The sequence below is a fragment of the Ochotona curzoniae genome, unplaced genomic scaffold (genome assembly GCF_017591425.1).
Source record: "Ochotona curzoniae isolate NIBS_2020 unplaced genomic scaffold, NIBS_Ocur_1.0 scaffold_3835, whole genome shotgun sequence".
NCBI classification, from domain to species: Eukaryota; Metazoa; Chordata; class Mammalia; order Lagomorpha; family Ochotonidae; genus Ochotona; species Ochotona curzoniae.
Window position 1 is genome coordinate 26009271 of NW_024467114.1, and position 27580 is coordinate 26036850.

General features: G+C 52.2%; 1 protein-coding gene across 1 annotated transcript; it reads right to left on the minus strand.

Moving 5' to 3' along the window:
• Window positions 1-23803: 23803 nt before the first annotated feature.
• Window positions 23804-27021, minus strand: EVX1 (even-skipped homeobox 1). The gene is made up of 3 exons (XM_040965122.1): window positions 26595-27021; window positions 24849-25129; window positions 23804-24355 (listed from the first exon to the last, which is right to left on the minus strand). The coding sequence occupies exons 1-3, from the start codon at window positions 27019-27021 to the stop codon at window positions 23804-23806; spliced, it is 1260 nt and encodes a 419-aa protein (XP_040821056.1).
• Window positions 27022-27580: the final 559 nt, after the last annotated feature.

Genomic DNA, 27580 nt, shown 5'->3' on the forward strand with positions numbered 1-27580 from the left:
TTTTACAAATTATTTGCACTGAAACTTTCTTTTCTAATTCCATTGCTGCTCACTCGAAGATTCTGAAATCTGGTTGAAAAGGCAGGCCACCTAGTAGGGAGATAGGGGGCACCTCCCTCGTGGGTAACCACTCCCACTGGAGAGCATGAAAACCAGGACAGGGACAAGGTTGGCTAGACAGAAAGGCATCTGCCAGTATGTGTGTGGACTGGATAATAGGGCAGGTTGAGTTGTGAACTAGGCTTCAATGCCCATTGACATGTACAATAGCTAAATGGGATGTGGGACAGACTGGACAAGCCTGTGGTACATACTGGCATGCATGGGAACCAGGATAGGGGGCAGGTCTGGTGAGCGTGATGGGGAGTCGCCCCAACCAGGCTGCAGCTCCCACTGGTCTGCATGAGGACCGAGTATGAAGTGGGTAGGATCGAGCTGGACTACAACATCCATTGGTTCAAGAGGAAGACAGGGCTGGAAACAGAACTGACCCAGCAGTTACAATGACCAGCATGTGCATAAGCTGATTGGGGTGACAGACGGTGCCGGACCCTGTACTGGCAAGCGCACACAAGAATCAGGTTTGGGATCATCTCAGATGAAGTTTCTCTGGGGATCCCTCCAACTGAACTGCTGATCTCAGAACCGCAACTATGAAGAGACTGTGTCAGCCAGGGAATTCTGAATAGGCTTCATCCCGATGGGAACAGCAAGATTGGCAGCAATTCAGAACTGTTGAACTATCAAAACTGCTTAAGCAGGACCCTCAGACCGTGCCTCGCATCGGGGACCTGGGATGGGCGGGAGGCTGGGTGGGGCTTTTCCCTTTGTTTCTTCCCTGATCCCAGATACAGGGGAAAAAATGATATTAGTGTGGAAATAATGGTATTACCCACTTTCTTGTAATCGTTGATCCTTTGTACCCTAATCAACTAAGATTGTTTTTTAAAATAAATAAATTTAAAAAAAAAGAAAGAAAGAAAGAAAAGGCAGGCCACAAAATTACCGAAGGTCAATCACTCTTACTGTCACCACCAGAAATACAGCTTGGAGACACTTACTCCATTCAGCACAGAGAAGCACAACCAACACTCCTGTATGCAGAACATTTCAAGAAACTTCTTGAAAGAAGTAGAGACAAGCGCATGTGTAATCACGGAAATCAAAGTGGCACATGTGTGTTATAAACCAACAAATCCATGAGGTTGCATGCATAAGAATCCAATTCATCCGGTAACACACCCCCAATTACAAAGCTGAACCCCTGGGATTTATTCAAAACAACTACCAGGATCCACCATCAGTTCTTCAGTGGGGTGTGGGAAGGTGACCTTAACATACTGTCATGAAAATTTTAGGGTGATCAGATGCAGAAAGATTCGGCCGGTCGGCAGCTGGGAAACGAAAACTCTCCTAGTGTTTAGCGTGAGTCGATAAACCGCAGCAAGTGGAGTAATGAATCAAAAGAAAGAGGGATGAGGTTGAACGTCAAGCTTAAGTGAGGAAGTGATCTGCATGAAACTAAGGGTCAGTACCAACATCCTTGTCCAAGCAACCACCTCTCACCTGGACCCAGCGGGAGCATCTGGATTGGCCAGAAATGTTTTCAGAGGCGGGGACTCACTCAGCTGCCAGTCAGAGCAGTGGTTTTCAGATGAAGATGTTCGATGAGCAAGCCCCAGGGACTTTGCACCGGTTCCACATCTGTGCCTCTGTGATTTTCCTGTCCTTTTCCTCATGGCCACAAAATAATCACCAGGGAGCCTTAGTTCAAAACCAGAAAGCAGCATTACCTGGCAAGGGGGAAACGGCAGAACCAGACGGCTCTCCGTTCACCTCTCTTGCTTTTTTTTTTTCTAAGATTTATTTATTTTTATTGGAAAGTCAGATTTGCAGAGAAGAGACAGAGAGAAAGATCTTCCATCCACTAGTTCACTCCCCCAAAAGGCTGCAACATCCGAAAGTGAGCTGATCCAAAGCCAGGAGCCAGGAGCCTCTTCTGGATCTCCTAGGCAGGTGCAGGGTCCCAAGGCTTTGGGCCATCTTCTATTGCTTTCCCTGGCCACAAGCAAGGAGCCAGAAGGAAAGAGGAGCAGCCGAGATACAAACCAGTGCCCATTTGGGATTCTGACACAAGCGAAGTGAGGAATTAGCCACTAGGCTACCACGCCGGGACTATTCCTCTTTCTTTTGATAAGTAAACTCAGTGTGTCCTTCCAGGAGGTTTGCAGTCATCTTCTGATTTGTAGGTCAGATCTGCTCCCATGGCCAGCTCTAGCTGCAATGGAGGCAGAGAAGGAAAAAGCCAGGCTTCAAGACAGTGTGGCAGGGGCCGAGGCTAACTCTAGGGTAGCTGCCATGGCCTGCTCCTCTATTGCACATCCTCCACCCAGCACCCAATGCATTCTGTTCAAATGCACTCAGAGCAGGCCTAAAGAGATTGCTCAACTGGCTAATCCTCCCCTTGCAAAGTGCCAGTATCCCATCTGGGTGCCATTTCATGTCATGGCTCCTTCATTTCCCAGCTCCCTGGGAAAGCAGTGGAGGATGGCCACCCTTGGGACCCTGCATCTGCATGGGAGACCCAAAAGAAGCTTCTGAGTCCTGGCTCCCAGCTGCCAGCTCCCGGCTTCGGACTGGCTCAGCTCTGACTATTACGGCTATCAGAGTGTGAACCAGTGGACAGAAGATCTTTCTCTCTGACTTTCCTTCCTTCTCTCTGTAAATCTTCTTTTCCGATAAAAATCAATCAATCTTTTTAAAAATATACTCAGATCTCGTGATTCCTCTCATAACAATAATCAAAGACTTTCAGCTTCCTGAGATTAAACCCGAGCTGCTCAGCAAGTCTGTAACAGCCTGTGCTGCCTGGCTCCTGAGTTCGTCTTCCTCTCATGGGCCCTAATCTAGTTCATGGCCATGATGAGCTTGTTAAATCCACCTCAGGACTTTGCACCTGCTACTCCTTGAGCAAGACTTGCCCTCATATACTGTACCCAATACCTCCTTCTCATATTGCACATCATTCACCATATCTTATTTACTTTCTAATTTCATTTATCACAATTGCTCATTATTTTCTAAGGTTTTTGTTAAGTTTAAAAATTTTTTCAAACCAGGCAGATTCAGAGAGAGGCAGAGAGACACAGGCACAGAATTCCCATTCTCGGGTTTGTTCTCCAAATGCCAGAAGACCCAACGCACGCGGGCTCACTGCCCTGAGTGGTCACCACCCCCTGTGTATCCTTCAGCTGCCTTGACCATGTCCTGAATCGACCCTGCCTGACACAAGTTTCATATAGAAGTATTAGTAGTACGCAAGAAAGCCATACTGGTTTGAGTGAGGAGGCGTTGAGCGTAATTGTCCCCCATAAACTTTTATCTTTTTCATTTAACTGTCACATCATGCAAACCATTACTGCACGGAGCAAAGACAATTCTGAGTCACTCTGAATCATTTCAGAAGGAATCCTGGCCAACGCTAGGAAGAAGTAGCTGGAGAAATCAGGAGCTGGCTGCTGGGAGGAGCTCTCATTTCCATTACACACCCGTGAACCCTTAAGACGTCACCCTGTATGGCCTTAGAAACATGAACAGAAAAGCCAAACCACCATCCTTCACTCATTTGAACAGCGTCAGCATCGTTTCTTATGAATGACCCAGTGGATGGAGAGGAAAGTGGATCAAGGGTAAATGGACAAGATCGTCCGCCTCGTTAGCTGTGAGAAGCCCTGAGCTCTCTGCCGGATCCCAGCTCTGCCAAGCACAGGTAGCTAATACAGGCAGCTAGTCAAGTTCTCCCTAGACAGTCTCCTACTTAGTTCTACACAAAAATAAATAAGAACACTTAAGGAGATTCAGTTATAGGACAAAATGATCTGGAAATAAACTGTATTTGGGGGGTTTCATTTGAAAACTTAATAGCTGGGCCTGGCGCGGTGACCTAGCGGCTAAAGTCCTCGCCTTGAATGCACCAGGATCCCATATGGGCGCCAATTCTAATTCCGGCAGCCCCACTTCCCATCCAGCTCCCTGCTTATGGCCTGGGAAAGCATTCAAGGACGGCCCAAAGCCTTGGGACCCTCCGCCTGCTTGGGAGACCTGAAGGAGGTTCCTGGCTCCTGGCTTCAGATCAGCACAGCACCGGCCGTTGCGGTCACTTGGGGAGTGAAACATCAGATGGAAGAACTTCCTCTCTGTCTCTTCTTCTCTCTGTATATCTGACTTTCCAATAAAAGTAAATAAATCTTTAAAAAAAAGAAGAAGAAAATTTAGTAGCTGGATTGGAGAAGGGCGTGGTTGGTCATGGGAAGGAGTAAGTTGAAGGCTAAAGGAAACAGGGTACCCAGGGAAGGAAGAGGACAGAGGATTAGAGAAGCACCAGGCAGGTGGCAACGTGGATTTAGTGTCTGCTGCAGACGCTGGCATCCCATGCTGGAGTGCCTGGCTCAAGTCTCAGTTCTGCTTCTGATGCAGCTTCCTGCTAATGTGCACCGTGGGAGGCAGAAAATCATATTTTGAGTCGCTGCTTAATTAGCGCCAGGTTGAACCCATTGTGCTTCTTGGACCTGAAACAGGCAGTAACTCCTCCTTTGTAAAACTTGTAATCACTAATAATGCTGAGCACCAAATACCAGTCCATGCAAAAGCTATGGCTTGGGGCTTGTCCTGCAAAAGTAGCTCCGACAGCTGGCTAATGTGTCAACTGGTTCCACAATGGCTGCACTAGTTTTTATTCCTATTAATGGTATATTAGGGTTTCCTTCTATCTACATCTTCATGAGAATTCGTTCTTTTTCTTTTTGCTTAAAAAAGGTGTGTTTGTTTATTTGAAAAGCAGAGTTACAGGGAAAGAGAAAGATGATCTCCCACCTGCTGGTTCACTCTCCAAATGGCAAGCACATTAGCAGGGAGCTGGATCAGAAGTGCAGCCATGGAAACAGGAACCAGCACGTGCCCACACAGAGAGAGGCTGTACGTGCTATGTTATATTGCCAGCCCCAAAGCACAGCATTTTGGAAATCTGTTGCTGAATGGTTTTATCAATTGTTTCAATATAAAACAAATATCTTAATAAGAAGAATAATTATAAAGGGCCACTGGATTGTGAGAAGCACAGTTTTATTTAAAAGATAAACATTGGGCCCGGCACAGTAGCCCAGGGCTAAAGTTTTCACCTGTATGCCTCAGGATCCCACATGGGTGCCAGTTCACATCCAGGCTGCTGCACTTCCCATCCAGCTCCCTGCTTGTGGCCTGAAAACACCTTGGGACCCTTCCCCTGCATGGAAGACCCAAAGGAAGCTCCTGGCTCCTGGCTTCAGATCAGCTCAGCTCTGATTGTTGCGGGTACTTGGGTAGTAAACCAGGCGATGGAAGATCTCTCTCTATATATATATCTCCTTGCCTCTGTATAACTGACTCTTTAGTAAAATAAACAAACAAATAAATAAATGAATAAATCTTTTTTTAAAAAGTACTCATTAGGACCAGCACCATGGTATAACAAGCAAAGCCTCTGTCTGTGGAACCAAAATCCCATATGAGCATCAGTTTGAGTCTGGCTGCTGCAAAGCACCTGGACCTCTGCACCCACATGAGAGACCCCAAAGAAGCTCTTGGCTGTGGACTCTCCCAGCACAGGCTGCTGTCAGCATTTGGACAGTGAACCAGCAGACAGAAGATCTCTCCCCCTCTCTCTGTCTCTCCTTCTCTCTCTAGAAACTCTGTCTTTCAAATAAAAATAAATATATCTAAAAAGTGTCTAAAATATATCTGAAAAAATAAATAAAATAAGTTGAGAAAAAAATAAATAAATGATAAAATAATACAAAAATCAATTTAAAAATAAATATATCTAAAAAGTGTCCTAAGCACAGACATGGAAGAATTCTGTAGAGATATGTTAACTACAACGCTCAGAATGAAGATAAAGTTTTAGAAAATTGAGTTCCTTCATCTAGTTAGTTTCTAGGAATCCTCTTATGATCAAAGATAGAGTAAGAAAATCAGCTTCCTTCTTCTTTTTCACGCATGCACCTGCTCCTTGCTCTCGTGAGCAAACGTAGTAGCTCATTTTATTCCCTATCATTGAACACCACCAAGTGTCTACAGAAATCAACTGACCATTCACAAACCTTTTCAAATGGCACCATTCCATGCAATAAAGACCAATGTGGCCGGGATAATCAGGGACAAACATGCTGGATAATAGCCATAGAGTCTGCTCAAATTCCAAGCTTATCCCTTTGTGCTATTGGGAGCTTGGGAGTGGGCAAAATGCAGGGGATTTTGAAAGCATCATTTCCCTGGGTTTTCAAGGAGAAATACTGGCAGTCCAGCCAGGCGAGGAGGAGGAGTAGGTCACTATGCCATGAGTGTGGTACTGAAGATGAATTCTAAGCTCAGCTCACACAAGATGCTCCCTCACAGGATCTGGAGTTGATTGGCTTCAAGTCTTGCACCTAGTCACCTACCCTTCTGGCTTCTCCTCCTGCTCCACCCGTCTAATAGAATTGAGAAAATCAAAACTATGCTGAGTTATCCAAAAGCCTGCTATAGCCTGTGTGCTATAGGAGACACTGTGACCTATCCCTCTATAGACACAGTCTGATCTGTCAATTAAAATGTTGGGTTCTGCATGTGAATGCTGCGTTTGGGCATGGACCAGGTATCACCCGGCTTCAACACCCAACAACAAAAACTAGAATGGGTGTGGCTGGTTCTTGTCAGGACAGGAGGTGGACAAAGTCAGCCTGGTCCAAGGACCCACTGGTGTGTGCAAGAACTGCCCCTGGGAGGAGACTCGATAGAAGATCTTGGGAAACTCCTTCATCAGGACGCAGTTCCTGCAGGTGAGTGCAAGAAGCAAGGCAAGGAGCACCAAGACCACGCCAGGTTACAGTACCTGCCAGCATACATGTGGGTCAGGTCTGAGGACCCAATGGCAGATCTGAGAACCAGGACAGGGGGCAGGAGGAGCCAGATCAGGCAGCAACACCAGCCAGTTCACATTAGAACTGGAACAGTAATCAGGCTGAGCTGAGACAGGCACCCACCAGCAGGAGCTAGAACAAGGGGCAGGCTAGATCAGGGCAGGTTGCACAATAAGATTGTGGATGCTGAGGTGAGGTGAGTCATGCCAACCTGGGCCAAGCGAGGGCAGGCTTCATGAGTCCCAGAGATGGAGGATCTGACAGGGTTCAGGGAGCTTGGCTCAGATCCGGGGGCCCACCTGCACACTGGGGGCCGGGTTTGTGAACCCTGGGGACAAGATCAGTGAAATCGACAGCATTTCAAAGCTATCCAAACCACTTGGGCAGAACCCTTGGAACATGTACACATTGAGACTCTGGGTTGATATGGGGTGGTGGGTCCTCATCTCTGAGTACTGGGGTTTCTCCCCTTCCCCCTGGAAACAACAAGAAGAGATAGCAAATTTGGAAACAATGTGTTCACCCAATTTTCCCTAAACCTTGATCCTTCCCACCCTGATCAATTATGTAATCAGTATAAAAAAATAAAATTTTTAAAAAAATTTAAAAACAAAAAAATTGTTGGGTTCTGGGGACCAATGCAATGGCTCAATTGGTTAATCCTCCACCCCTAAGCACAGCATTCCATTTAGGTGCTGGTTCGTATCCCAGCTGCTCCACTTCTCATCCAGTGCCCTGCTAATGTGCCTAGGAAAGCAGCAGAAGATGGCCAGGTCCTTGGGCCTCTGCACTTACATGGGAGACCAGAGAGAAGCGCCTCGCTTCAAACTACCACAGTCATGCCCTTTCATCCATCTGGAAAGTGAAACAGGAGATAGAAGATCTGTCTCTCTCTGTGTAACTTCGCCTTTCAAACAAACAAAATGAATCCTAAAGGCAAAACAGAAAAGGCAAGAGACCATTTGGAATTCTACCCCCCATGCCACAGGGCTGGATTTGAGTCCTGAAGAGCCTGCAGGGGTCACAGTGGGTGATGGCTCAAATGGGAGACCCCCGTTGAGTGCTGAGTTCCATGGCTTCCTCCCGTGGCCCAGCTCCAGCCATTGCAGGCATTTGGGGGAGTGAACCCGCCGCCAGGAGGGCTGTGTGTATGTGTGCATACAATGCTTTTCAAATAAATGAATTTAAAATGCTGAGCACGGCCTTGTCTGTCACCCACAGTTCCAGGGAACGCCATCTCCTTCAGCCACAGAGAAGCAGACTGCAAACTTGCAGGATGTTTCACACTATTTAGAGGCAGGAACTCTGCTGAGCGTATGACAGAAACCACATCACTCTCATCAGAAAACAAATGCTTGTGCCCATAAGTGAGAACAATTTCACCAGTAATTTCAGAAAGTCCTGGAGCTCCCTGGACCCCACACATGACTAACTTTAGCATCAAATATAACCATTCATGTGCTAAAATGCACATTTTTTTACTTAATTTACTTTTTAAATATTTATTTTTCTCTCTTGAAAAGTGACAGAGAAGAAGGAGGGGAAGACAGAAAGAGAGGGAGATCTTCCTTCTGCTGGTTTGCTCCTCAAGTGGCCATAACAGTGGGTGCTGGGCTCCCCTGAAGCCAGGAGCCAGGATCTCCCACACGGATGGTGCTCCCTGCTAATTAATGTGCCTGGGAAAGCACTCGTATGAGCCTACTCATACAGGAGACCCGAGATGTTCCCGGTTTCTGACTTTGGCCTGGTCTTAGTCCCAACCTGGATGACAACCTAGAGAGAGAACAGTGGGTGTAAGATGTTTCTCATGGAACCTAGAGGCTGAAGTCCTCACCTTACATGCCCAGAATTCCATATGGTGCCAGTTCATATCCACTTCCCATCCAGCGCCCTCTGTTTGTGGCCTGGGAAAGCGGTCGAGGATGGTCCAAAGCCTTGGGACCCTGCACCTGTGTGGGAGACCAGGAAGAAACTCCTGGCTCCTGGCTTCAGATCAGTTTAGCTCCAGCTGTTGTGGTTACTTGGGGAGTGAACCAGCAAATGGAGGATCTTGCTCTCTGTCTCTCCTTCTTCTCTCTGTAAATTCTGATTTTCCAATAAAAATAAATATTTTTTAAAAGATTTATTTTTATTATTTTTTTATTGGAAAGGCAGATATACAGAGAGGAGAGACAGAGAGGAAGATCTGCCGTCCGATGATTCACTCCCCAAGTGAGCGCAACAGCCGATACTATGTCGATCCGAAGCCAGGAGCCTCTTCCGGGTCTCCCACGCGGGTGCAGGGTCCCAAAGCCTTGGGCTGTCCTCGACTGCCTTCCCAGGCCACAGGCAGGGAGCTGGATGGGAAGCGGGGCTGCCGGGATTAGAACCGGCGCCCATATGGGATCCCGGGCGTGCAAGGTGAGGCCCTTAACCAGTTGCGCCACCGTGCCAGGCCCTAAAAATTGTTTTTAAAGGAATGGCAAATCTGCTTTTAAAATTAAGATATTTCTCATACCTATTCTCTTTGTTCCCAAACTTCTTTCCAATTTTAGTATGCGTGCTGCCGGAGCTAGCACATGCCCGCACTGCTCATTCGAGCCTTCAGAAGGGCGCTAACTAGAGATCAAATCAAAGGCGTGTGAGGCTCCATGCACGGTAAGCAAGTGGTGGCCCTCCAAGGCCCGTGCACTCTCAGGCGGATTTGCCGTCCAGGTACAGCCTGGACAAGAGTGAGGGCGAGGGCAGGCAGGGGAAGGGTGAGCAGTGTTTGAGTCTCTGAGGAGGAGGAGCTGAGGAAGGCCAGCGTTTTGCAAAGCGGGGGGTCAACATCTTGCAGTGAGACAGAATCTGAAGGGGGCGCGCCCTGCACGATTGGGAAAGCCAAACGACCCTAGGGGGTAAATGTGCGAGGCAGTGTAGACGCTGCAGCAGCCGTGTGTGTGTGTGTGTGTGTGTGTGTGTGAGAGAGAGAGAGAGAGAGAGAGAGAGAGAGAGAGAGAGAGAGAGAGAGAGAGAGAGAGAGAGAGCGCCCTGGACTGTTCACCGGCCATCCCAGCAGCTGTTTTGCTTTCCTCCCCTGCCCCCGCCCCAAACAACTCACCTGGCAGACCCAACCCTGGCTTCTTCTAAAGTCCGCAGCCTCCACCTCCCCCCCGGGCCGAGCCTCGGCAAGGGGCGTTAGGACACAATTTGCTATTCTCATTCCAAGTGGTCCGCGGGTAGCCGCGGCCTGCAGGGGAGCTGGTCCCGGGGCGGCGGGGCTGGCGCCGGCGGAGGGCGGCAGCTGCACTTCAAAGCCACAACCTTATCTGCGAGCGAGGACATTGTGAGAAGGCCGCGGTCCTCGCCGCTCCGGGAGAAGGCCGGAAGTGAGAGGCCCTCCTATCAGGTTCACAGGCACGCATTCTTCTTCCAAAAGAAGCCTGAAGGGTAGCAGGGGGGAATTTTCACACTCTGCCCAGAAAGGGGGAAGAGGGGGTTTGAACTCGGGCCTGCCTTGCTGTGCATCCTGGGTATTTCCATCTGCTCCACCTTGAGCTGTTTTACAAAGCATTGGCGTTGCTCTCTGAGTTCAAATGATTTTGTGGAATCGCACAATGGCAGTGTTTCAGACTCTATAGTATATACTGTGAGCTGGGGTTACTGATGTGTGTGGCGAGAGGTGAGCATGAAGAATCCCTTTTGCTCATGTGATCAGCTTCTGCAAAGAAAGGGCAGGAAAACCAGACGTATGAAGAGTGGTTCTAGGGTTTGATGCCATGGCTCAACAGGCTGATCCTCCACCATCAAGAGCCAGCATCCCATATGGGCGCCAGTTCTAATCTCCACCAATTCTACTTCGCTTTCTATCCAGCCTCCTGCTTATAGCCTGGGAAAGCAGCAGGATATGACCCAAGTCCTTGGGATCCTGCACCCACATGGGAGACCCAAAGGTGACTCGTGGCTCCTGGCTTCAGATCAGCTCAGCTCTGAAGTTGTGGTCATTTCGGGAGTGAGCCAGGGGATCTTTATCTCTGCTTCTCTCTGTAAATCTGTCTTTCCCATAAAAATAAACAAATCTTTTTTTAAAAATTCTCTTTCCCTACCCCTTCCTTTCTTTTTGCAAATCTGCCTTTTAAATTGAAAAAAAAAAAAACAAAAAGAATAAATCTTGAAAGGAGAAGACTATTGCTCGATATAAATATCAGAAGCCGAAAACTATATTTCCAACATATCTCAGATCAAAATACTTTTAAAAAGGGAGAATTACAAAACCCTATCAGAAATTACTAGCAGAGTGTGATGCCAAATACACAATTCCTTTTCATAAATCTTTCCCACTCACCCACCTGCAGAAAATAAAGGAGTCGACCCTTCCTACACTTGACAGCTATTGCTAGCGAAATACTAGAAACGGCAACTGAAGATGTAACTCTTGGAGCTGGTGCTTACGTAGTGGATAAAGCCACTGTCTGCAGCGCCAGCATCCCACACTGGTTCAAGTCCCGGCTGCCCCAATTCTTCTGCTCCAGCTTCTTGCTATTGCACACACTAGGAGGCAGCAGGTGATGGCCTAAATTCTTGGGTCTCTGTCACCCATCGTGGAGAACCCTGGCCCTTACGCCTGGCCCACGCTTGGCTGTTGTGGATATTTGGAAGAGTGACCTAGCAGGTAGAAGACCTGTCAAACAAGTGTTGAGATTCTGATTTAAGTGTTTCTGGGTGCCATATGGAGAAAGGCACTGTGGAGAGGAGACCTAGACCTTAGCTCACTAAAAGGAGGTTATAAAGATGGCAGGGCTTTAGAACGAAAGTCTGCAGAGTGGGTGGCACACACTTTCCCAACAAATAACCCGGGAACCTGCCCAAATCACAAGGCAAACCCGGAGCTCTCCTCTGCGGTCTCTGCAGGCCTTTTGTTCATCCTTTCAAACTCAAGAGAGATCATCTTGGAACAAGCATGGACGACTCCACTGACATCCCTGCTCTGAGAAACTGAATTTCCACTCGCAAATGAATGGCATTGGGCCTTCGCCTCCTAGCCACTGATGCACTGGCCATTCTGGCCTAGTATCCCAGTGTGTGCTCCATCACCTAAAGGGTGTTGCCTGTCTCGCCCAACTGACTTGTGACAGGAGCCGTATGCTGGGATTATGGATACACTCAATGTATCTTCTTTCTTTTCCTCTGTATCTCCTGCCTGTGGGCAGGTGCACATGCCTCAACAATTGAAAGTTTGTGGCTCTGAAAACAAAAAGACATCCTTCCTAAAATGCCTGTGGCAATGCAGCAATGACTGCGTGTACATTGAGCTAAGCCTGCGGCTTAAAAAACAAGTGGCCTGGTCCCTTAGCAGCCTGCCTGAGTTCAAGTCCTGACTCTGGTTGCCAGCTTTTCTGCTAGTGAAGATCCCAGGAGGCAATAGTGAGAGTTCAGGTGGCTAGGCCCCTGCCACCCACAGGGGAGACCTGGAGTGGGTTCCCAGTTTCTAGCCTTTGGCCTCCGCCCAATCCCAACTGTTACAAGCATCTGGGAAAGGAATCAGCAAATGGGAGCTCTGTCTTTCTCCCTCTCTCCCTGCATCTTAATTAATTAATAAATTAGCTTCTTAGCCCCTGCACTCAGCTGGCATTCTAGCCCTTGGCTATGGGATGGACCTAACAGTTAGAAGCAGACCCTGTCCAGAAAGTGCTGAGAGCCATTGCCCAGAATTCTAGAAATTCTCTGGAGGTACAAGACTGTGTTCATGCAGATTTCTTTCAGAGCCATCCGCCCAAGGCCATCTCTGATCTTAACCAACGCTAATTGCCAAACAGAAGTGGATGGAGCGCTCCTAAGGCTTCACCCCATACAGAAGTGCCCAGGCCAGAGAACCTTCTAGAGCCTGCCACCTGAGCTGTAATTCCTCCTCTGTACTTGTTCTCTAGTTGCTCTAGTAGTGAAGGCATGCCTGTGGACTCGGCTGCTCTCTGACTTCCTAAGATGGGAATGTGGGCTTCCAGGGAAAGTCTTAGAATGGTCTGGGAAGATGCACACTAAGACGACATCAGTGATGTCATCACGCAGGCTCCCGTGACCTAGACTTCTCTAAATCCACAGTGGCCATAGAAGGTCCGTGTTACCCCCAAGAAAACGGAAAGACTCTTGAAGAACTTTGACCAAATGACCCAGTCCTGACATGTTAGGATGTCTCCAGTAATGATGTATTTCCAAGCTGCTAAGACTTAAGCAGATAATCAGAGCGGATTGTGTACTTGCATTTAAATATTATATTTTGATTGAAGTATAGCGGAGACCCAGATGCTTCCCTTCTTAAGCCCAAATCTCAGACCAATTATAATCCCTAGCATTTACTGAGCACCTACTAGTTCCCTATATACGCTTGTGCAGGTGGTTCTCACTAGCCCCTGGTGGGGAAGGCTGATGGGCACTGTGGCCCAGCAGGCTAAGGTGCTACTTGGGACACCGTCATCTAACGTTAGAGTGCCTAGTTTAAGTGTCGGGATCTTGGCACTTTGATCACCTACGTGGCAGTAGATGATGATCCAAGTGCCTGAAGGCCTGCCACCCATGAGGTAGATCAGATGGAGTTTCTGGCTCATGGCTTCAACATGATCCATTCTTGGCTGTTGTGGGTATTTGATGTAGAGTGGCTAGAAGACATCTCTCCCTCCCTCCCATGCTTTCTGTTCCCCTTTCTCTGGGTCACTCTGCCTTTCAAATAAATATGTATGTCTTAAAAAAAAAAAAAAAGAAAAGAAAAGAATCCACCTGCAGAGTTTAGGAAACTACAGGTTTGCAGGCCGCTGAATCCAAGGCTCAGAATCAACTGCTTTAGGGCAAGTTCTGGTGCCAAAGCGCCCCACACGACTCCTGCGCAGATGACACTGAACCCTCAGGGCTGAATCCACTTCTATCAACACCAGCCCAGTCTTCCCAGTGAGACAGAAAGACTTCACAGACAGGCCCTCACCTTCCTGCATCCCAGAGAAGGTGGGACTTGAAATCAAACCACACTCCCAGTGCAAGACGTAAATGGAAATTAGGATTAGGGATAAAAGGGTAGGAAAAAAAAAAGGAGAGAGAGGGGCGGGGACTGAGGGGAATTACGCTTGTTATCACATTTAATCTTAGCTATTGAGGTAGGAGTTAAGATGCGGATTAGCACACCTGTCTCCCCTCAGGCTGCTGGAGTTCAACTCCTGCTCCGCCCTTGATTCCTGCCTACCCAGCTCCTACTAAGGCAGCAGGTGATGATTCAAGTACTTGGGTTTTTGCCGCCTACCTAGAACAGTTTGATTGCGTCTCTAGCTCCAGCCTTTCGCTCAGCCCAGCTCCAGCTATTGGGGATATGTGAAGAGTGAACCAGCAGATGGAAACTTTTTCTGTTTCTCTGAATCTCTCTCTCTCTCTCTCTCTCATTGTGAAGATAACTTCTGTGGAAAGACAAGTTCACATGGCAAGGGTGCCAACCAACAATGAGCAAGGAATGGAAGCCACCCGGGGCCACCAGAGAGCCACAGGGTGCTGTCATAACCACACGCATGGACCTGCGACAGCATCCTTCCCAGCCGGGCCTTTGCGGTTAGGCCGAAGCCTCTGTGGACGGGCCTAGAGCCAGAGACGCCCACCTAGGAGCTATCTCCTGACCCACAATTCAACTCATACCTACTGGCTAACTGCTGAAGTTCTGGGGGTAATAGCAACAGACAGGCTCCTTGTGGTCACGTCCATTTTGCACATGAAGAAGTAGAGGTTCGAAGAGGTGAAAAAAAATTGCTCAAGCCTGTACAGTTTACCAGATGCTTTCATATTGCCCAAATGGCTTATGTTTTAATAAACAGGTGTCAGCACATCTCTATTTTCTACTTGGTAGGAGTAAAGCAGCTGATGATGAACGTGTCAGAGATTCTCAACGAACTTCCTGAGAAGTTCCCTTGCAGTTACTCCTCTGCCAGCACAAGCACCGTCTCCCAGGCTGGATCATGCAGGCTGTGTCTATCGGCACTAATGAGATCTTTTCTAGCAAAGTCCAAATGAGGGAGGAGAAGACCCAATCACATCAACACCAAATTGGAGCAGGAAAAAAAATAAAAAGATATTGTGTTAAGCTAAGTCTGGTATTTGCTAAATAAGAGGTTGTCGATAAATATTTATTGATTCATTCATCAGGCCAAACTGCTCACTGAACCTCCAGCAAAGAAATATTGATGTTCTTTTTGGAAACCATAATGAATTTACGTTCCTTAAAAAAAAAAATTCATTTTTTATTTGGAAGTCAGATTTACAGAGAGAAGGAGAGACAGAGAGAACGATCTTCCATCTGCTGGTTCAATCTCCAAATAGCCACAATGGCTAGAGCTGACCTGATCTGAAGCCAGGAGCCAGGAGCTTTTTCTGGGTGGTCTCCCACATGAGTTCAGGGTCCCCAGCCCCTGGACCAACCTCAACTGCTTTCCCAGGCCACAAGCAGAGGGCTAGATGGGGAATGGAACAGCCAGTATGCTAAAAGGTGCCTGTATGGAATGCCACTTCTGGTCCCTGTTTTCTTTTTTACGAATTTGTACTGTAATTATTTGAGAGGCACACACACACACACACACACACACACAGAGCTCCAGTTCACTGGTTCACTCCCCAAATGAATGAGGAGATGTCCATGGTGGCTGGGACAGACAAGTTGGAAGCCTGGAGCTTAGAACTCAGCCAAGGTCTTTCATTTAAGGACTAGTGACCCCAATGCCTTGGTCCGTCACTGCTGCCTCAGAGGGTCTGCGTTGGCAAGAAGCCGGAGTCAGGTCACCGGGCTGGGTAGCCCCTATAGGCACTCATACTGTAGGAGGCAGATATTTCAACTGCTCACCATGAAGTGATACTGTTCAAAAAGAGACAACAGGGGATTCATCCATCCTGCCTCCTACACAAGGGCCTTCATCTAACATCTACTTTTTATATCAGAACTCATGGAGAGGGAGTGGAGCCTGTGAAGTCAGAGTGATGAGGAACCTGGAGTCAGACCCACGTCTGTGTGATGCAGGCCAAGCCCCAGTTACCCCTGTTTCAATGTCCTCATCTGCAAGATGCAAACAACAGCGCTGCCCTCCAGGCTATTGGGAGTTAATGAAATAAAGCAGGGTAAGCAAATACTCCAGAGAGGTTCCTGGTCCTACCTGGCCCCGCCCAGCACCATAAATCTGACTTCCGGATTTGCTGTGGGGAGGTGGGAGAGATGTAGGAGCCACAGTTTCTGCAGGTCTCAGGAAAGGCTCAGAGGAGCCCTGCCCACTGCCCACTGCCCACTGTCCACTGCACTCCTGGGGCAGGACGCCCACTGCTAGCAGCGAGGAAGGTCCCCAGCCTGGACTGCTTTTGAAATTGAAGAGTGAGATTCCAACCGCTGCAACCCGTAAGCAGGACATTGACATTCTTGGATGCAGGAGTCCTGGGCCTGATGCTCCAGTCCTGGGATCCTGACCCTTCTGTCTACTGTCACATCCGGAAAGCTCTAGGAGGGGTTCCTCTCTGCCCTCCAGGAACCTGGGCCTGCGCCCCTGTCACTGACCTGTTGTCAGATCTCAACAAGCTCTTTACTGCTCCCTTCTAAAGCTGTTTGTCTTTGAGAGGTAGAGACAGAGAGCTCTCACCCACAGGTTCTACCCCCAAATACCCACAACAGCCAGGGCTGGGCTGGGCTTGAAAGCAGGAGCTTCAAATTCAACCCAGGTCCCCCATGTGGGTGTCAGGAAGCCAGATCACCTGAGCTGCCCTGCTGCCTGGCAGAATCTGCCTAACGCAAAGCCAGAACAGAAATCAAACCCAAGAAGTGAGAACACGGGCTGGTGCTTTGCCTAAGGATGGCAGCTCTGGCATCCTGTGTGGGAGTGCCTCAGTTCCCAACACAGGCTCCTGATTCTAGCTTCTTGCTAATGCAATCCCTGGAAGGCAGTGGGGATGGCTCCCCGGTCAGGTTCCCACAGCCACCACCACCACCACTGCCGTGTCATGCTGGAAACCTGAATGGAATTCTCAGCTCCTGGCTTGCACCCACTTTGGGTTCTGCAGTGTGTGTGTCTCTCTCTCTGCTTCTCAAATAAATAATTAAAACCATAACAGCGACAGGAATACAAGCCAATATTCTACTGTCATAACTGCACTCGTTGTGCGACTGACACATAGTAGTGGGCCCTTAGGGAACGGCTGAGCAAGGCGCTCTCCCCACAACCCTGTAAGGCTGGATCCAGACAGCACCTGACACAGCGCTCATCTCCTGAATTCCGGTGGGGAGACGGAGAGAAGAAAAACAGCAACATCATACATTACCTGCCTATCATTATATCTCTGGCCAAACGAAGCTGAGAGAATAATGGAAAACAGACAACAGGGCTACTCATGGGGAGAGCCTAGCTAGAAGCCACAACTTCTGCCTTCCTCTGGACTTCCCAGGAATTTGACTGGAAGATGCTGGACGCAGGCATACATCCCCCTCCTGCTCTTGGTCTGGAGCGTCGGGAGTCGGGGGCTGCCCCTTTAAGGGTTTGGCGTCCGGAGCATCAGGCTCAGGCGGTGCTGGAGATGCTGGGCACACAGAACCGGGCTTGCTTTTCCTTCACGGTGGAACACCCTGACGGGGGCGTCTACAGGGTTCCCCCTCTGCCAAACCCAGCTTCCTGGCTGGCCGTTTCCTCCCACTTCTCCAGCCAGGCTAGGGTGACACAGGTCTGGGTGCACCACGCGGCTTCCCAGTGCCTTGATGAAGCATGTTTAATTTTCCACCCAGATTATTTAACCTCAGCATCCTTGTTAACAAACAGCCATTATTAAGAAGATAGGAGACCACATGGGGTGGACTTCTACAGACAATGCAAGCTGCCTTGGCCTCTCTGCCAGCAGATTCAAAATTCTCAGCCACCCAGCCCTCCTGCACCAAAAACACCGAGCAGAGCCCCGGGTGGTTCTGGGCCCTTACCACGACCTGGAGCGTGCGCTGGAGACTGCACCTAGCTTATACCGAGCTAAGGCTCTCCTTCCCCGCCTCGCTGGCTGGTTGGCTCGTTCCCCAAGGGATTGTTCCAGTGCGTTATAAATTTTACCTTTCCGGCGTGCAGGAGCAGCGAGAGGAGGCTGTGTGTCCCAGCTCCGGGCCTGCGTGTCCCCGAGGACACCAATTAAAGGCGCTAATTGGACAGCAATACATCAAAGTCATTCCCGGGAGTGGGTCCTCCAAGCGCCAAGAATCCGTTTAGTTGGGCTTTTGTTTCAAACACAGAAATACAGCGGAAGAAGAAGGGGTGGGGGCTACACGTCGAAGAGGAAGGGACCAGCGCGCAGGCTGTCCCCGCGTGGACACCACCTGGTCCTTTGGGCCTTTCCTTTCAGCCTCGGCCCAGGGAGCTGCCTTTCCCGCCAGCTCTGCCTCAGGTCATTTTAGAGGCAGTCAGCTCCCCGGCACACTCGAGAAGCAAACGCACCTGCCAACGCGCAGCGTTCTGGTCTTTCTCTACACCCGCCGACCAAGGGGAAGCGGACACGGAGTGGCACCTGCCGCCTCTCGTGGGGTCTAAGGGGGACGACCACGGGGATCTGACCCACCCTACCCCGACAGGAGGAGCTACTTCAAGACACGGGAAAAGGCACTTGGGAGGATGGGGCAGAAATGAAAGCAAAGCCCTTTTTTGGGAGAACGGTGGGCTGCCCAAGACCCAGGGCACCCAGGCGAGACAGAAGCAATCCAATTCCAGAACCCAGTCGCGCTCCCCGCGAAGGAGACAGGGCAGCTAAAATGGGGTCCCTCTCCTCCCCCACCCGTCGGCCTCGAAGGAGGCCGAATTAAAGCGAAGTCTGAGTCTGGAAGTCACCAGCTACCCCCAGCCTGGGCGCACGACAAAATCTCTCCACTTGCTTCACCCAGGCCGCAGAGAGCGCCCGGTGGCCACTCGGGAGTGGAGTTCGGACCCAGACTGGGCCAGAGATCCAGGCTCACAGTGGGACGTCCTGCGCTGGGCCTCGACTGGAGGCGCTGTCCATCCTGGGCCACGCCCGGCCGCCGCCCGGACGACAGGGGCTGAGATTTCCAGCCGGCTTTGGGAATTCCGATCGGCCCGGGTCGACGCCTCCGGCCGCACGCCCGGGAATAGGGTGGGGGTGGAGGGTGGGCCTCACCTGCGCCCAGAGGAGGTCAAGAGCCCAGGCTGCTTCACCCTGCATTCCGCGGGGAGGGGGGGTGAGCATTTGAGGTGGGGAGCCAGATGGGAAGGACTACTTTTGATCGCTTTCGTTACCGACCCCAGCATTTGTTTTCCATTTTATAAACGCTTCCCTTTAAGTAATTGTCCCTGTTAACAGCGTATACCTTTCAGCAGCGCTGGCTGCGTTATAAATAATCTCGATGAAGATGCAGGATACGACTTTCACAAGATTGGACAATTGATTCAATCTGTGACCCACGATCGCGAATAATATTGGAAGGCTATTTAAACAGATGAAGGCCTAAATTGTCTTGCTTGTATCTGAATTAATTTCTCATTCATCATCATTACGAAGTGATTGGTCTATTCAGGCTCCTCAGCCTGCTGGAACGGAGCGGGATTTAAATGAGACTGTAACACAATTTAAATGCTTGCCGGCTTTAACGAGGCCAATTGAGCAGCTGCAATAAATACAAATATTTTTCTAAACAGTCTTGTTTTAAATAATTACTTAATGCTTTCATGTTATTTTTAAGTGGCAATCTTTCTCTCCTGCCTGGAATATCACACGCTTATTTGCTGAGAAGGCGATTTTGGAAACGACTTGGTGTTTCTGTTTGGTTTGTCAACAGTAAAGATGCGTTCCTGGTTGGCTTCAAGTGTTGTTTTTTTTTTTTTTTCCTTGGGCTCTGCATTTCCGAGATCCCATAGCTGGCACAAGTGACGAACTCTGCCTTAGTTTTGCCTCAACGCAACCTCTGCAGCAGCAGCAGCCCCCGGAAGAAGCGGAGTGACCCACTGAATCTAGCGGGCTGCCTCGCACTCAGCTGGGTGCACACGAGCTGCTTCCCACAAACGAATCCAAGTGATTGCTCTTACACACGACGCCCTGACGCGCAGCGTCGCTTCTGATTTGTCCTGGTGACGGTCATCATCTTGTACAAATCAGAATTCTAGCCGATCCCAACGGTGTCGCTTAGGATGCCCCATCTTGGACCCTAACTGCACTGGCCTAAAGCCGGCTGGGGATGTCTTTGTTAAGGAGCAGGAAGAGAACGGGGCGGGGAGGAGGGGTACCAAAGGCAAAGAGGGGAGCAGGCAGGTTATCAGAAGCAATCCCCCAGTTTTGCTGGCACCTTCTCACAGCTGGGTGCCTGCCTCTCTCCCTACCAGCGATGGTGAAGCCAGAGAAGACGCGGAAGGACCTGAAACCAGCAAGGGTCGTTGGTGACCACCACTCTCGCTCCGGCAGACATATGGCACTGGCTGTTTCCAGGTTTGAGAGATAATAGAAGCGTCGGAGCAGAAGCTTGAGGACAAAAGTATTCGTGGAACTTTCCTGAAAAGGCTGGCTTTGGGAGTTGCCTTGGGTGGGGGAGGTAGGGACTATCCAGGGCCCCAGCCCCTCTGGGAAGCCTAAAGTAATGGGAGTGCATTCTAAATATTTTCTCCCTGGGTCTAGAATAACGAGGACCCCATGTCTGAACTGTGTGGGTGCAGGGTCCAAACCAAAGTAAACGACGCTGATGCAGTGGCCAGAGAAGACCCTCAGTGAAGCATAGCACAATGGGGGGAATATGATCAAACTGAGGAAAGTGAGGCAAGACAGGAAGAAACAAGTGATTGACTGTGGAACTGGCTAATTTAATCCCAGAGTTAGGGGGTTGCTGGCCAGAATCATTTCGTCTCTGCCCAGCTCATCCTCTTTATCTTGTTGTTTAAAATGAGCATTATCCCAAACATATGCAATGCAATCAGTTTGGTCACACTTACAAGAACACGCTTTAATAAGGCAATCAATCACACGGTAACAAGCAGGCGACGGCCCGGCACTTGGGCTGCAAGGAGACAAGGCCTGCCGTTCTGGGCAAACCCAGGCTGGCACTGAACCCTGCTCTCCCCATGTGCCTGCCCAATTGGCCAGGCTAGCACTGGGGAGGAGCCACAGGAAAGTGGAAATGGACAGTAAGGTGTTGGTGGGTTACAAGGCAGGTGGAAGCAGGCAAGAAGAAACCGGTGCTGCTTCAGCCACAACTCTGCTATCCCGCCTGCAAAATGGGGTGGAGATGGGGCAAAGCCAAGTGCAGGTACTCAAGAAAGTTGTAGCGCAATGCAAATCCAGGCCCTGTTGCCTAGCCTTCCTTTTTCACAGATGAGAATACTGAGGTTGTAGAAAGGCAGTGCCTGCTTCACAGTCTGCTCCAAGTCCTCCTCACCACCACTGCCCCAACCCCCAAGGAGGGCACCTTAAGTCCGGCCACGCATGCTTGAGGTGGGGGGACTGGGTAGTAAAAAGGAGTGCCTGGCGCCAAACCGCAAACCTTGGCAAAAGGGAAAATTCATTATGAAGTAATGAGTAATTCCTCCTGGCAAGATGTATTGTTATATCTTCCACTTCAATTTGGAGGGAGAGAGGCTCAATTACCCAGAAAATACAGTCAATTAAAGGCTGCTGATTGGACACGAGGCCAGATCATCGATCTTGTACTTTCCAATATTGCTGCAGACACCTCATTTTCCCTCCCTATTAACTGAAAATACGCCTGGCATTAAGGCTACCCGCAGCCCATTTACCTGTCGCAAGCAATCTCTGCCCAGTGCGGAGCAACCACAGAATTTGCCGGGATATGGCGCTCAGGAGGTTCCAGCTGCAGGGACCTGATCAGACCTGAGGGTGAAGGTGCTGGAAAAAGAAACCTCCTGGCAACGTTTTGCTTAGGCTAGAGGCTATAGAGCACAGGAAGCCTCTTGGTGCCCCAGCCATTCACAACCTCCTGGCTCCCTGCAGGTGCCCGCTCCTGTATCAGCAGGGTTCCAGTCACAACTGTGCTTGCCTCTCCCCCAAGAGATGGCTGCTGAACACAGCCGCTTGGGCCAGAATCCCATCCTCCCCATCTAAGCGAGGATGATCTGTGCCCACCAGCAGGTGCACGCCCAGCCTGACCGGCACGCCCAGCTCCAGGACCTTGTCAACTTGGGTTAGGGTGGAGGTGACTACAGCCCAGGAATGGGACAGCTGGGCAAGGGCAGCACAGGGTTGGGGAGCAGGGAAGTTTAGAGGGCTGGCTCTTACTTATCACGCCCACAAAGGTAGGACGCATGCACTCCAGGGAGCCTTGCAGCCTGCCTTGTCCGCTGCCAGGTGAGATCCCGTCTGGAGCCTGCCGACGCCCCACAAGGCTTAGGAGACTGGGTCTGTGGTCCACCTTTGAATTCCTTCTTTACATACCCAAACTAGCTAGCCAAATTAGCAGTTCAAAATGACTCTAAATGCCACCTACTACCTAAAAACAAACAAGAAAATGTTAATGCTAAAGTGAGAATCACATCCAGCTTTTATTGCAGTGTGGTTAACAAATTGTAACAGCAAATTCTTTGGGCTTCAAAGGAAAGCCCCCAAACCAAGCAAATTCAGCCCCTCTCAACCAGGAGTAAAACTCGCATTGGGGGTAAAAACAAATGTAGTTCTCTTCTTATCCCCAAAAACTGACTGCGAGAATGATGTGGAAGTGAGAGCTTGGAATGGCTCCCAGACACCCGGTGAAGAGTGGGGGGTGGAGAAGATGTTTGTCCGGAAGGGGCAGACACCACCACCCGCTGGGGTCTGAAAGTCAAGCCCCAGTGGCAGTTAGGGAAGAAAGCGAGAAGATGGAAAATGACACAGACAGCCCCTGCTGAACTGAAGGTGAATGGCACAGAATGCAAACCGCCTCTAATTTGCCTGCAGCCGCCAAGGGAGGGAGGTGCAGGCTCCACTCCTGAACTCTTCCCTGGGCGCCTTGTTAACCACAGCTCAGCAACTCTGGGCCATGGCCAACCGCACCATGGTGAGCACGATTATACATTCAACATTCAAAAATCCTCCTCGCTCACACACAGCGCTTACTAATCAGGGTGTGTGCTGGGCCAGGGAGAGGAGGCTTGGACTCAGAGAAGCTGCTCAGGGGGCCTGAGGTACCCAGGGGAAGGCAGCCTCCCTAGGAAAGCCAGATAAAAAGGAGAGTGGGTGATGTGTGCGCGCGCGCGTACGTGGGCGCAGTTGCAAGGTGAGAGGCACAGCAGCAGCCAGCAGCACTGGGGTGGGGAGGCTGGAAGGAGCTGCGGGACTGGGAGATGCCAGAACCAAGTAGGCTGGCAAGAGGAGACAAGGGCACCTGGCTAAGGGGACAGGGTTTTTCTCAATCTTTTCTCCCCTGCTTGACTAGGGTCTTGCAACCCACGAGCCCCTGGTGAGGACCAGGCCTTGGGCAAGCTGGCAAAGTTCCACCTCCACCTGCTCGGCACACATAGTACTCTGTCACAGCAATTTCCCTTTCCAGTACTAGGGCTTGCCCCCTGCAGGGAAGGGGCCCCAGGGTGAGGAAAGACTAGGAGACTGTAGTGCCAGCTACAGGGCTGAATATCAGTTGCTGTAGGAGGCACGGCCTCAACCCAACCCCCCAAGCCCGGGCTGGTGGGTCTAAACCCCAGCAGGCATCTAAGCCACTCTAGCTTCCCCACCGCACCCAGTAGGTCTGGCTCCCAAACGTGTTGGCCACAGCCGTCTGGGGGAATCTCAACCCTTGAGGCTGTCCGCAGGTCCTTTGCGACCCTCCTCGCCCTCCACTCCCCTCTGTGTCCTAAACAGACTGAAGAGGGGTGCTGGCTGGCCAACCTCCCGCACCATCACCATCCCCACCACCACCGCAGACATCCTGGAGCCGGCAGCCCGCAGGCGGCCCCTTATCTGGTGAGAGGCACCTCCTCCCTCTGGTCCAGTGCCACGGAGGAGGCCTTGCTGAGCGCCGAGGGCGCGAAGGTGAGAAATGAGTCCGAGCGGGAGGTAGAGGCACAGGTGAAGTCCGCGGCGGCAGCTGCAGCGGCGGCGGCCCGGGAGGCCAGCCCGTTGGCGGGGCCGCTGTGGCAAGCAAGGCAGGAGCAGGGGCCGCCGGCAGACGCGCCTAGTCCGTGCGCTGGGCCGGGATACAGCGGCGGGTGACGGAAGGCGCACAGCAGTTCGGGCCGGGGGTAGGGCTGCGAGAGCACGCGAAACGTGTCTAGCGGGCGCAGCGGGCCGCTGAACGGCGAGGCGGCGGCCGAGGCAGCGGAAGCGGCGCCCAGGCCCACGGGCGAGTAGTAGGGCAGCGGCAGGTGCGACGGGAAAGGATAGGGCAGGCCGCCCGCGGCCGCCGCGTGGCTCATCATGTACGTGTAGAAGGCGGGGTCGGCCGGGTGCGGCCACGTCATGGCCAGACGCTGCCGCTTGTCCTTCATACGCCGGTTCTGGAACCACACCTGGGAAAGAGGAGCGCAGCGCGTTGGCCAAGGCGCCCAAGGCCCCCAAGGCCTAGAGCCCCTGGGAGGAGGAAGATGACCCGAGGCAGGGCGGACCCCAGCTCGGTGAGGGCAGGACTAAAACCCCTTGGAAAGAGATCCAAGAAACAACTCCAGACCCGGTCTCTCCTTCCTTAACCCTCGTGGCCTGGACCCCTGGGGTGCCGGAGCCCGGCTGTAGTGGGTGGGTTGGGGGGGAGGGACCGGTCAGGGCAGTTGGCCAGCAGCTGTCCCCAGAAACGCAGTCCCTTCTCAACCCTGTCTTGGGGAGCGTGTGTCCCTCGCCCAGGTGTTTCATCCCCATGGTACATCCGTCTCTGGACGGGGATGGGATCCACCTGGAGGCCCCGGTGGCCGCCTGGGGACAGTCAGCGGCAGTCTGCGGAGCCAGGCTAGGGATTTACTTCCTGCTCCAGGGGCGCACACCCGACTCGGCCTTTCACGCCGCCCATACCTTAATGGTGGTTTCGGGCAGGTTGAGGGCGGCCGCCAGCTCGCAGCGTCGGGGCCTCGAGACGTAGTTCTCCCGATAGAACTCCTTCTCCAGTCGCGCGATCTGCTCCCGGGTGAAGGCGGTGCGGTAACGGCGCATCTGATCACTGGCGCTGCAGGCCAGGGAACTTTGGGAGCCGCCACCACCTCCCACTCCTCCACCGCCGCCGCCACCAGCGCTGCCGCTCTTGGGGACCTCGTTGGTACTATTGGGACTGCCGGCTGATGCCTCCGAGCCGGGCCCTGTGCAGGAAGGCCAGAGAACACGTGTGTGTGCAAGTGGGTACACACACACAGACACACACACACACACACCTCAAACACACATAGGTCCATTCAGGTGGGGCTAAAGGCCCAAGGGGACACGGCTCTCACTTCTTTTGCTTGGAGCTTGCCTGGAGGGGAGGGGCTCTCGTGAAGGGGCAGGGGATGGGGGATGAGGCCTGCTGGGCCTGCAGTTCGGGAAGCCTGGCTCTAAGGCAAGCAGGGTCTGGTGGCTCCCAGGTGCTCAGGCAGGGGCCAGGTGCAGTCTCTCTCAGCTTTCTGCCTAGCACCTGCAGGGGTGGGCAAAGGTGTACTCCTCTGGCAGGTCAGCATGCCAGAGCCATGGGGAACTGGCTGCAGGATACCAGGCATGCCTTGCTCCTGGGTGTGCCAACACAAATGTGAACAGGCACACACACCGGGCAGGGCTGGGGCATCCCAGGAAAATACACTTGCTCACTCAAGCATCTTACGGTCAAACCTGGGTTGAAGGGAATAGATGGGCTGGAGAGGGTGTACTCACAGGTGTTGGCTGCCAAGGCCAAGGGGGCGGCTTGCTGGCTCTCCCCTGACGCTTCCTACCAACTCCCACAGCTTTCTGCAGAAGTGTCAGCCAGAGGGTCTCCCTCCCAGTGCCCACCCCCCAACCCCCAGCACAGCACAGTGTGCTTTCCGGGTCATCCACCCCCACAGCTATCAACCCCGGATCGGGGAGGGGCAGTGTGAACCGGGCCTACCCCCAGGGAAGGGTGGTACTAGGGCCCCCTGCAGCTCCTTTTCCTTTGGGTGAAACAGTGGGACTGGGGGGGGGGGGCGGCGTTTTCTGCCTTTTCAAATGCAACCGGAGACCAAAGGTAATTAGACCAGTGGGACCATTTCCGACCTGGCGCCGCCGAGCCCGGGAAGTGACAAGGTAATTTGGACCTCTGACCGACGTGCAAACTGGTCCGGGGGCTGCAGCGCCCAGGCGGCCACCGCCAGCCGCGGTTTTACGGTCCTTTATGGACTCCTAGCTTCCGCGCCTGGATGCGCCTTGCACCCCAGCAGCCGCAAACTGCCCGACTTGCGTTTGATCTGGCCCTCCCCCGGGAGAAGGTGTCTACGGCGCGCAATGCAAGCCATTCCCACAAAACGCTGGGGCGGGGGGCTGGGGTGCGCTCCGAATCCCCCCAAGCCCAGAGCTGGCGATCCCTTCCCCCTTCTCCATCGCCCCCCCCCCAACAAGGAACGGTTGTCATGCTCAGTCCCACCAATGTCAGAACACAGTAGGAGACCCCCCGCCAGAGCACCGAGAGCGCGACAGAGTGAACTCAGGCGGGTTCCCCAGCCATCCTGCCCAAGGGAAAGGGGTCCGTCCTCCTTGCTGGTTCGAGCTAGAGGGCAGAATGTGCAAGGGGTGGCCCGGGGTGGGGATGGGAGGGGGACCGAGGGGAACGGTGGCTACCTTTGCTGTGCTGATACTCCGCGTTTCCAGTGGCGCAGTCCGGGGTGCAGCTCACCTCGATTTCTTCATAGAAATCCGACTCAGTGTCCGAGCTACTGGGCTGCCCCTGGCCAGAAAGGCTGTCGGCGGAGGGGACAGGGGGGCCCGGGCCAAGCATGGCCGCCCCGGCTGCCCGCGGCTCGGAGCCCAGCCCCGCCGCGCCTCCTGCGAGTCCCTCCAGTGGCTCCTCCTCTAGGCCTCCCCCGCCGCGTTCCCGGGCGGCTGCAGGGCCCGCCCGCGGGCTCAGGCAGCCCCGGGGCACCATTTTCTCGGGGGGCTCAGGCAGCGGGCTGCCCACGGCTTCGGACAAACTGGAAACCCTCTTGCCAACCAAAGTGCCAAGCTGGCCCCCATCCAGAAACATAACCATGTCCTTGCGGCTCTCCATCCTGGGGTTCACCGGAGGCGGGGGCGGGGGGGAAGCCCCAGCGAGCTCCTGACCCCCCCGGCTCCCCGGGTGTCCAGCGGCCGGAGAGATCTTAGCTGTCGGAGGAAGGAGGAGAGGGCCCCGGAGCGCAGTGTAGACGGCGACCGCGGAGGTGGCAGCGGGGAGCCGGGGTCACCTTGTGATGCGAGTGCTCCAGCGTGCCGCACCGCCTCTGGGAGGAAGCCCCATTGCCCTCGTCTTTCTAAGCTGTCATCCTCCCGCTGCAATCGTCATTACAGTACCGCTGGTGACGCCACTCGGCGAGCGCTAGCGGATAAATAGAAACGTCTGCCACAGCGAAGATGAAAGGAGCCCGGCGGCTAATGGCTCGGCAGTGATGCGCCAGGTGTGGGCCTCGCTCGAATGGGGTGGAGAGTGTGAAAACAGACAAGAGACACACACCCTGGGAGAGGGCGACCGCGGCGGGCAGAGGGCCGCGAATGGAATGCCGCACGCAGACCAGAGGGAGCGGCGGGCTCGGCGGGGGCACTGGGGACGCGTTTTGCATTTTGTCTTTTAT